Source organism: Camelina sativa, chromosome 8, assembly GCF_000633955.1.
Source record: "Camelina sativa cultivar DH55 chromosome 8, Cs, whole genome shotgun sequence".
NCBI classification, from domain to species: Eukaryota; Viridiplantae; Streptophyta; class Magnoliopsida; order Brassicales; family Brassicaceae; genus Camelina; species Camelina sativa.
In genome coordinates, this window is record NC_025692.1 from 18,882,026 (window position 1) to 18,893,650 (window position 11,625).

Sequence of the window (11,625 nt, forward strand, 5' to 3'; positions counted from 1 at the left end):
CCTCTAAACAACACCCCAACTAGGACTCTATCAACAAACAAGCAACTAATGCAAGCAACGCATGCATTAAGATAAATCATAGAATCACGCAATCAAACAAATGCTTAAAGAAGCTAAAGTACTCAAATACAAAGTACCTGCACAACGACTCACATTACCACTTGTATGATACTAATAAACTTTTCCACTTTGCCTTAAGGTCTTTAATCTTCTACGATATGGATTTCCCACCAGGCAATGCTTCCCCGACCCTTAGCCAAAAAGGCTAGAAGGATCACATCCCTTTCCTAAAACCGTGTATAAGGGACCTATTCCCTTACGGTAAAATTTACTACTTCGTCAAGTAGTGCTCGTTGGTAGCTAACCACTCCGTGCCATTGGGACAATCACGTTATCGCCTTAGCAAGTCTTAACAAGACTAATGACTTAACCCAAAAAATACAAGTATCTCTAAAAACTAAGAATACTTGCAACATAAACTAACAATCAATCAAACAAACATTAGCCATGCACAAGCAAGACTAACACAACAACACACAACAAACTAAAATGCTTCCTATCCTAATAAATAACAAATAAAACACAACATCAAACAAAGCAACTCAAGCTCGTCAATAACTACCAATTATTGACTCGCAAGAAACGAGCAGCATAACGGCTATAACGATAGCATAACCGATTATACTAACATCTAAAATACTCACAACAAACAAATCTCACAATAATAACCACATCAAACTAAACACACAATAATGATCCTGAACTATACCAAAATAGAACATGACCCTAACATGCAACACATACCCTAAGAAATTACGATAATAAACACAGCAACCACACAAGCAAACAAAAACCGAACTTAACCTCACAGAAATTAAGGAAATAAATCCTAGACATGTGCTACTTCACATGTGTTCGGTACTCACAGGTTTAAGCTGAAACTTGGCTTCGTTCACGTCTCCGACTAGCTAGATCCGCGCGAACTCGAAAGCTCTGGATTTCGCATCATCAAAATCCGCTTAGGCTAGGATCTAAAAATAAAAGCTAGAAAGGAAACTGAACTAAGACTAGGCTACTTACCTACAACCTTGCTATCCTTCTTTGAAAACTCCTTGAGCTACTTGGAGACTTCCCTTATCTCCAAGAACAAACAAAGAACTTTAACTAAGGTTTTAGGTAAATTTTGGGTTTACTTAAGCTAATGAACGATGGGTGGGTATTTATGCTCATCTAGGGTCGGTGATGAGGTTCATTAGTCACCTAAACAAGTGTTTTTCGTTCAGTTCTCGGCCAATCACATCTCGCCATTCCGTTTTTGACCATACTTATCTAATTCCTATGCCAACACATGGCATTACAGCTCAACCACGCCCTCATCCTATTTTATTGGCTAAGAACAAACCAATTGGTCTCTTATTGACCAATCAAACTCTCCCAACTGATTCCAAGTCCCACTCTCACAAACCGTTAACCGTTTCTCGCTGAAAATATCCCGTTTCGACCAGTTTTATGTGACATTGCCCTAAATATAATTCCTCCAAGAAAACTCTGATTTTTCAAGATAAAATACCCTATTTTATCATCCTTAAGCTTCCCTAGAATCCTCAAGCTCAAATAAATTTAACCGTTTCACTTTTCCTTTCGGTGATCGGCTAAAAGAGCCTCTAGCTACTTGATTTTCTAAAAGAAAATTATTCTAAGCTTCAACTTGATTTTCTACTTCTTGCTATAGCATCCTCAACTTCTTCAAGGTCCTCTTAATTTATTTTATGCTTGACCTTAGCACAAAATTCTAATTCTGCTCCTTAGCGCTCTTCTGAGTAGCTTCTGGGTCAATTCTCTGGAAATCTGAAAACTGACTAATTCTTCTTGACTAAAACCTTTCAAGCGTCTTTTCTGATTTAATCATATGCCTTAGCCCACTGAATGCTTCATTTCTTCCTACCAAACTGATTCTTAGTCGCTGGACTAATTACCGGAAAAATAGCGTCTCTCGCTAAACGGCTATCGGCTCCTGTTGAACCTTAGCGCTGATCCTTAAATAATCTTTGCAGAGTTTTTTGATGTCAGCCCTCTTGGCTACTGATTGACTCTATTCTTTCTTAGAAATTCTCTTCTTCAACAATTTCTTCTCGGCTAGGTCGTTCGGCTATCTTACTGCAAAAGACGCAGTCACATTATTTTTCTGAGTAATAATCTGTCGGGACAAGTGCTCTGGATTCCTTCTACTGAGCTTCAATCATCGTTGTTCCTTTGGTTTTTAACCAATCTTTTACTCCTTTGGTTTATTTCCCTCCTTGGTCGAAAAGTCTTGTTCGCGTCCTTCCCGTATATTTTTAGATTTAGTACGGGGTATTACAACTACGCTTCTAGGAAGTTCCTACAACGATCCCAGCTACAGATCTATGCAGAAACCTGCTCAAATCTCCCAAAAACCTCAAGAACAGCAATAACTCCTTTTCTCTCTTCCTAATTTTTTTCCAGAAACGGCTATACTCGCCTAATGACGACAAAACTCCCTTTTAAACACGACCTAAGGGTTTTCCTAACCCAAAACACAGCGTTTAACTTAAACTCGAACCTCACAAAATAACCTTGCATCGACCGATGCATCCCCTAAACCGGGATTTCAGTTTGCGGATGTTACACTTACTTTTCTATAACATCTGAGTAATTTGTTCTAAAATGATTTACTTAGATATTTTTGTCAATAATATTTGTTGATTATGAACTTATTAACTTAATCTTGTTAAACTAAAATTTTAAACTACAAACATGATTAGGCCTGCTTATTAATGCAAATGTAAGAAAAATATGTGAAATTTTAAGTTGTATTCAAAATATTAAAATTCCCACACTCCATCTTGTAATACAATTTCTTTGTACATTACATGATAATAAAATTAGATTTTAATTCTAGAGAATTTCTTACTAATGCCCCTTCTTTGATACCCCTTTCTAAAAATGCCCCTTCTGGTGGCCATTTTTAATTCTACCCCTCTTTTATTTCGTAAAGACAATTTTGACCTTTTTTTATAATTATACCGACAATCTTATTTGACCTTCTCCGTCTCCGTCGTCGACCATATTCGTCTTCGTCTCTTCTTCTCCGTCGTCATCTATCCTTCTCCATCGTCATCTATCCTTCTCCGGTCGCATCACTCCTTCTCCGGTCGTATCTCTCCTTCTCCGGTCATATCTCTCCTTCTCCGGTCGCATCTCTCATTCGCCGTTGTCACTGCTTCTCCTGTCGTCTTAGTCCTCTCTTTTACTTCGTCGTCTCTTCTTCTCCCATCGTGTAAGCTTGTTTTCTGAATTTTAATTTTGATTTCAATTTCAATTTTGTGTTAGCTATTAGATTGTTGTTTCGATTTCAAATTTGATGTCAGAATTTTTTTAAGTCTTAAGCACTTGTTCTTTAGATCTGTTCGTGATTATAAAGTCCTTTATTAGATCTTTGGATATCTATTGTTGTTCTATGATATAGTTGTTGGGATCTCTCTTCTTTTAATGTAGTTTTGTAATTCGTGATATTGGTTTGTTTTCTCAGGACTTGTTTGGGTGTACAAATGATTGAATTGTATTTATTATGTGGATTGTGGAAGTTGAACAACAACATTCATTGGGAATTTGAGATGGATAATGAAAAGGGAGCTTCTTTGATTAACATTGATGAGAATACTAGATTTAGTGAGTTGGTAAAGATCCTATTAGAAGATTTTGACATTGATATTCATGCACAATGTTTAAAGCTTAGTTATATACATTGCCTGCTATGTTTGCTACCATAGGTAGTATTCCTATCTTTATTAGAAATGATAGGCAGCTTGAAGCTTTTAAACTCAAATATGCGCAAAGTGGAGGAGTTCTTTATCTATGTGTTATTGTTGAGGATTTTTGTGTGACTGTTGAGCAGGTATTTTTAGTAAACTCATTCTCTTATTCTTTCTAATATTGTTTTAGAAAAGTAACTGATTTGACGAATGTTTCTTTATCAGGGCCAACCTAGCTCTACTCCTTTTATTGAGAGTGTTACTGCTGTTACTCAGGTAACTTTCTACTTTATAATTTTTAATTATTTTTTGCTTACAAAACTTTATAAAATCCTTTGAAAACACTTGTAAAACATTTTAAATACTTTACATCTCCTTTCAGGATCAAACTAGCTCAAATCTGTTTGTTGGGAATGCTATCGATGTTTCTACTGCTACTCATACTCAGGTAACTTACAATGGCATAAATGTTTTAATTGCCTTTTCAACCCCTTTTAAAAATCTTTGAAAACAGTTGTAAACCTTATTAAATCCTTTGAAATCACTTGTAAAACCTTTTAAATACTTATACTTTCAGGGTCAACCAATACCAAATTCATATGTCGAGAGTGTTCCTCGTTTTTATTGTTCTCCTGTTGCTTATTCAAGTCAACATACTAGCTCCGATGATGATTTTACTGCTACTGCTACTCATAGTCAGGTAACTTACAATGACATTACCCCTTTTAAAACCTTTGGTAAATCCATTTGAACATTTTAAAAAACCTTTGAAAACAGTTGTAAACCTTATTAAATCCTTTGAAATCACTTGTAAAACCTTTTAAATACTTTACAAATCTTTTAAAAATTCATTGATTTGTACTTTCAGGCTCAACCAATACCAAATCCATATGTGGAGAGTGTTCCTTGTAACATGACAACCTCTGGTTCTTCACACTCAACTGGTCTAATCGATGTTGGTTCACTGTTTTGTGGGAAGTTATTCAAAGACAAAACAGAAATGAGAAGTCAGATGCGGATGTATGCAGTCAAGCATAGTTTTGAGTTTCATACTTTTAATTCAGACAACAAGAGGTATGTTCTTCATTGTATTAATGAAAAATGTAGTTGGAGGCTACATGCAACTAAGGTTAAAGCATCATATAGCTTTGTTGTTCGAAAGTGTATTAGTTAGCACAACTGTGACTCTGCTTTAAGGAATGTTAATCATCGCCAAGCATCTGCAAGGACTTTGGATGGTTTGGTTAGTAACCATTTTGCAGGAGGAAAGCTTCCTCTCAGACCTAAACAGCTCATGGAAATTTTTAGGAATGACCATGGAGTTGGTGTCTTGTACTCAAAAGCATGGAAAGCTCAAGAACATGCATCAGAACTTGCTAGGGGTTTACCTGCTGATAGTTATGAGGTTTTACCGAGTTGGTTCCACATGATAGAAAAGAAGAATCCATGTACTATCACTTACATCAAAGCTGATTATGATAATAAGTTTAGATACGCTTTTCTGGCTTTTGGTGCATCAATTAGAGGTTTTAAGTTGATGAGAAAAGTTATTTCTATTGTTGGCGTCCATTTGATATCAAAATGTGAAATCAAAATTTAAAGGGACTTTGCTTGCTGCATCAGCTCAGGATGGTAATTTTCAGTTATATCCTATTGCTTTTGCCGTTGTTGATTATGATAATGATGCATCATGGGATTGGTTTTTGCGGTGTTTGAAGACTATTATTCCTGACGAAAAAGATCTAGTTTTCGTGTTTGATCGGGCTTCTTCAATAGCAACTGCGCTTTCAGTAAATTATGTACATGCTCATCATGGGATCTGCACTTTCCACTTGCAAAAAAACCTGAAAAAACGATTTAGAGCTTCTGCTTCTCTTCTTCCAGTTGTTCATGATGCTTCAAGAGCTTACACTCAATATGATTTTGATTATTTGTTCAGTCAAATTTCCAATGGTGATCCGGAACTTGGAGAATATCTTTGGCAAGCTGATATTAGGAAATGGTCACGTGCATATTCTCCTTCTAACTGGTACAACATCATGACATCTAATTGTGCCGAGTCCATTAACTCCTTGTTAAAAGAGACTCGCAAGTATCCAATTGTCTACCTGTTTGAGACAATCAGGTCTATTTTGACTAGGTGGTTTAATGAACGACGTGAGGAGAGCTGTCGACATCCATATGCTGTTACTCCAAATGTTGGGAATAAGATGAATGCATCTTATAATAATACTACCTGCTGGCTTGAAGTTTGTCAAGTAAATGAAAATGTCTTCGAGGTTAAAGCAGGTTTAAAGACGAATGTGGTGAATTTGGACACAAGGAAATGCACATGTTGTATGTTTGATATTGACAAATTCCCTTGTGCACATGGAATTGCTGCTGCTGACAAACATGTCAATCTCAATGAAACATGTTTGTTGATGATTATCATTTCACTGAAAGGTTATAACTCTCTTCTTTAATTGGGTTTTGAAAAGGTTGCTAAAGTAACGGATCCGACAGGTTTTTACAATGTTTTAAAAGGTTTTACAAGTTGTTTATAAGTAGTTTTAAAAAGGTTTTTCAATGTTTTACAAGGTTTTTCAAAGGTTTATCAAAGTTCTATAAGTCTTATCTTCCTCTTTTTGTTTTACAGATGGCGTTTAGGATATTCAGAGAGCATTCACCCAGTAGGTGATATGGAGTATTGGGAGGTTCCAGAGAGTGTTAGTACTTCTATTCGGCCACCTTCTACTCGTATAGCTAGTGGCAGGCGAAAGAAAAAGAGAATAGCTAGTTCATGGGAGCATGGAAAGGCTAAGACAAATTCAAAACAATACAAATACAGTAGGTGTGGTCAGTGTGGACACAACAAATCTAGTTGTGTAGCTGCTATCTAACTCTCTCTCTCTTTTAATTCAACTTGAATTTGTTCTTTTTAATAAAATATTTCAGTCTGTGGTGTTGTAAACTCCATTTTCTTTGATTTTTTTTCCAGATTTTACTGATTTAAAATATTATAAACAACTTGTAATGCCTTTACAAAAGCAAGTCGTACTGTTTTAAATCATTATAAACAACTTGTAAAACCTTTTAAAACCTGTTAAAACCATATATACACTCTTGTAAATCATATATACTCTTGTAAATCTGTTTAAAATCATTTAAAAAACTGTAAATTTCTTTAAAAAATTATATATACTTTTGTAAAACCATTTAAAAACCTTTTAAAATGTTGTAAAACCTTTTAAAAACCTTAATTGATTGGCACTCAATCCATTACTTTTGTTCGGCTTTTCGGATTTAGTTTTTTTGGCCCACCCTCTGAAAGGATACCAAACAGTAAAATGAAAACGTAATTGATTGGCACAATTAGTAATGTTTATTACGAACATCGACGGAGATAAATCAAGATACTACAAAGGATTTTCGCGGTTACCCCAAGCCCAGAGAGAAACAGTGCTCCACTTTTGATTTCGAATCGCTTAAGTTTGTTTTGTGGAAGACGATTGAAGGGGTATTACGCGAAGAGTCGCTTTTGAAACAGCGAAGGGGTAAGATTTCGAAACAGCAAAGAGGCTCTTAAAACCGTAATTGTTTGAAGGGGTAATACGTGAAGCGTCGCTTTAGTTTACGAAAAGTACCACTTCTGTTATAATTACGCGTTGAAGGGGTACTTTTCGTAAACCAAAGCAATGCTTCGCGTATTATAAATAGTTTTTGCTCTTGACTTACAAATCAAACCTTTGTCTCACAAAAACGTAAAAACCATCTCTCAAAGTCCTCAATTTCTATTACCTTTTTCCTTCAATCCGTCAGAAATGTCGCAATTTTCTTCAAGCCATCTAAGGCATGCCTTGAAATCTTTGAACAAGGATCATTCGACAAATGTCACAGCAGGTAAACGCCTACATCTTCAGATTAGTTTTGTTTTACTGTCAAGGATAAAAGAGATTGAGTGTGTTTGCCTTTTTGTTAGTAATTGTTGATGACAGCATTTTCAAGTGGGAGGCTACTTTAATCGAACCGGTGAACACCCCATATGAAGGGGGAGTGTTTGAAATGAGTATTTACTTTCCGTGTGATTACCCAAATAATCCCCCAAAGATATTTGTTTTGAGTATACTCTCTTTTATTTAGCAAGCATGTGTATTAGGACTCCTCTTTTTGCAGCCACTCAATAGTTTTTTAAATATAATTTCTTATTAATGCAGGTTTGTTTCAAAACAAAATTTTTCCACCCAAACATATCAGAAAGAGGTGCTATATACCTAAGAGTGTTGAAGTCCACATATTGGCATCCAATGCCGATTATTTGGCTTTTCAAGACAATAGTGGAGAAGTTGATGGAACCAGAAATTGATGATGAGGACCAGGTCAATAAAAATCTTGCCAACCTCTACAAAACCGATAGGGCAGGGTTTGAAGAGACGGCAAGAGAGATGACAAACAAATACGCTGGGGGAGCAAACTGAAATATGATCCTAAATAGTTCAAATCTATTTTTCAAATCTTGAATAACTCAACTTGTATTTCTTCTTTTTAATAAAATATTTCAGTCTGTTATGTTGTAAACTTCATTTTCAAACAATTTTTTTTCCAGATTTTACTGTTTTAAAACATTATAAACAATTTGTAAAGCCTTTTAAAAAAGCAAGTCATACTGTTTTATATCATTATAAACAACTTGTAAAACCTTTTAAAGCTTTCTAAAAACCATATATACTCTTCTAAAACATTATAAACAACTTGTAAAGCCTTTTAGAAAAGCAAGTCGTACTATTTTATATCATTATAAACAGCTTGAAAAACCTTTTAAAACTTTCTAAAACCATATATACTCTTGTAAATCATATATACTCTTGTAAAACCAAACAGTATATAGGATTAACACCATTTAAAAGGTTTTACAAGCGAAAAGAAGTAACTTAACATTAAAAAGACAAATTTTTAAAATCTACTTGCAAACTAAATATTGAAATATTTTGCCATTTATTATTCTTCTTGATGTGATCACGTTTATATACCAGCAAGATGCAAACTTGCATAACCTAGATATTTGCTAATTCTGCAAATTATGGATTTTTCTCGAAGTATTTGTCCCTGTACTCCTGCAAAAGAAAAGAAAAATTTAAGTTAATATTAAATAACAGTAAAATGTGCATTAAATCTAACAAACGTCGAGGTTCACTAACCTTTAATGTTGAAAACATTCGGGTACCGAGGTATCTCATTTGTGGAGTAACATCTTTAGGAATTTTGTCAGAATGAAGAATTAACATTGCCTTCCTTGCTAATTACATCTTCTTTAGTTTCCAAATCCATGAGAAAAACTTTTGTTAGTATTAACGCCTATGATAACAAGTATATGATTTTTTCAAACTTACTTCATCCATTGGAGAAAGCATATTTTGACGTCCCCGAGTATCCAACGACTTATAACTGCCTCGATTTGTTTCATTTCTTCGTCACTTATAGTGTTTTCCTGCGTAGAAGGCGTTTGCACTAATACAAACATAAGAAAAAAAATATTATATGTCATTTTAAAAAGAACAAATCATCTATAATAAAGAATTCAATAACTTACAATTGCTCATTTCTTGGCTGGTGTGTTCTTGTTTGAGTGGGAGCTTCTTGTTGGCTTGGATCTTCTTGTTGAGTGGGAGCTTCTTGTCGGCTTGGGTCTTCTTGTTGAGTGGGAGCTTCTTCTTGGCTTGGGTCTTCTTGTTGAGTGGGAGCTTCTTCTTGGCTTGGGTCTACATTAATATCTGAAATATTAATACACTCTTCGTCATCCGATATAACAATGTACGCTTCTTGTTGGCTTGAGTCTACATCATCAGCATTGTTAGGCTTCTCATCCTGCATAAATAATTATATTTTCATTAACCATATGTAAATTATTTTCAAATACGTTTTTACAAGGGTTTTAAAATTAGTCGATCATATTCAAGTAACACATACCTTATCATTATTCATATCCTCCTCTTGTGGATCATTTTCATTAGTATATTGGGTAATTTCTTCAGGAATAACACTTGGGTCCTCTCTCAAGTCAGTTTGTTTCTCATGTTGATAATCTTGATTCTCTTCTTTAGGTACCTAGAAATGTTGTAAATTTTGTTTAATACTATTTAAAACACTAGCAAAACTTTTAAAAACTATTATATGATTTTGTTAAAAACTCGTTTAAACACTTTTAAAACGATTTTAAAAGGAATTAAGTTTTTTTTTTCAAACCATCGAAAACCCTTTTAAACCATTGTTAACACTTGTAAAACAATTTAATATGGTTTTGTTAAAAAACTCTTTAAAACACTTTTAAAATGATTTTAAAAGGAATTAAGTTTTTTTTTTTCACTTACAAATTCGCTTGGAGAAGCTGGTACTTCCTCTTCTTCAAAATCGGTGGAAGAGGCTCGTACTTCCTCTTCTTGAAAGGCAGTTGCAGAGGCTGGTACTTCCTCTTCTTGAAAGGCAGTTGGAGAGGCTGGTACTTCTTCTTCTTGAAAGGCAGTTGCAGAGGCTGGTACTTCCTCTTCTTCAAATGCCCTTGATTCCCACTGTGGTGTTGCAGCAGCAGTAGTGATCCCCACATAACTCTCCAGTCTCACTATTCTTTTGTGAATAAGTTGACATGTTTTTAAAATCATGTCAATTTTTCCACTACAAGATATTCTTTTTTTTTTGTTAGTTTGATTCAATGATGGCCCAAAAGCTTCTCTGACACGTTTGTTTTGATTTTGTTCTCCTTTTTCAACTTGAATCCATCCTTGAATCCATTCCTCCTTAGTCATCCTATAGCCTTGGATTACAAGTTTAACAACTTCATAAAAATCCTTGTCTTCATCATTATGTGGCATAACCAAATGGCTATATTCATCGGGATCACCAACAATTGTTTTCACTTCAACCTGCAAAGATAAATCGATTCATATTATATCTCAAAAGTCTATTACAGATATTGTAAAACCTTTTAAAACTCTTTTATAATTCTCGAAATTCCTTGTAAATCCGTTGTAAAGTCTGTAAACCATTTTAAACACATTGTAAATCCAAATTATGTTAATAACACTATTTTAAAAGGTTTTACAATGTTTTTTAAAACTATTGGAAAACAAAAAAATAGTTCTAGAGAAGTATTAGTACCTTGCCAGCCTCAAGAACAAATTTTATTTCATTGAATTGTGGGGATTTTGTCATTTGTCATTGCAAGATCAGCGGGAGATGTTAATTTTGGCTTGAAATGCTTTCCCTAACACCAAATTGTTCCCCTAACTAGCGAACTGAAGATAACGCCCAGATTTGGATTGCAAATGGAAAGCCAGTCATACCATACTGTATCTTTGCCAACGATCCCACATTCATTTTTTTCACGCCTATCACTAACGATTCATAAGCAATTTCACCCCAAGGATACTTGCAAAAATTCTCAAAACTACTGGCTCTCTTAAAAATCTTTAAGGGAAATCGAAATACTGGATTTTGTGCTATCAATATCCCTTCCACTAGTAACAAAGCACCTAATCGAATTCTTTCATCAGGTTTCATGTCTTTTCCTTTAAATTGCAAAGTACGACGAAGATCTTTGCAGGACATTTTATCATTCATCCACAAATATTTTTTCGATGTAACAGTACCTGATGGAACAATACCTACCGGAAGGCCTGTTGTAATGACGAATTCCCTTAGCGAAAATCGCATAGGTTGATCATCAAATGCAAACCAGAGCTCATTTTTCGCAGACAAAATCCTCCTCTGTAGTAAGTGGTAGACCAGTTGACTCGAGAAGTTGATTTCTTTCCGATTAACAAATTCTATAATTGGACCCAAGAAAGATTCCTCTAACTTCTTGAACTCATTTTTTTAA

The 11,625-nt window shown here is 34.7% G+C and overlaps 1 protein-coding gene across 1 annotated transcript; it reads left to right on the top strand.

Annotated features, from left to right (window-relative positions):
- LOC104709680 lies at positions 3,776-6,655 on the top strand. Its single transcript, XM_010426252.1, has 8 exons — positions 3,776-3,916; positions 3,999-4,049; positions 4,156-4,221; positions 4,351-4,473; positions 4,753-4,847; positions 4,971-5,299; positions 5,376-6,192; positions 6,412-6,655. The coding sequence occupies exons 1-8, from the start codon at positions 3,776-3,778 to the stop codon at positions 6,653-6,655; spliced, it is 1,866 nt and encodes a 621-aa protein (XP_010424554.1).

Excerpts from the sequence above, each read along its gene's own strand:
- LOC104709680 (XM_010426252.1), top strand. The coding sequence starts at position 3,776 with ATGTTTGCTACCATAGGTAGTATTCCTATCTTTATTAGAAATGATAGG. Across the intron at positions 4,050-4,155 it reads GTGTTACTGCTGTTACTCAG|GATCAAACTAGCTCAAATCT; the intron begins GTAACTTTCTAC and ends ATCTCCTTTCAG. Across the intron at positions 4,474-4,752 it reads CTACTGCTACTCATAGTCAG|TTATTCAAAGACAAAACAGA; the intron begins GTAACTTACAAT and ends TTTTGTGGGAAG.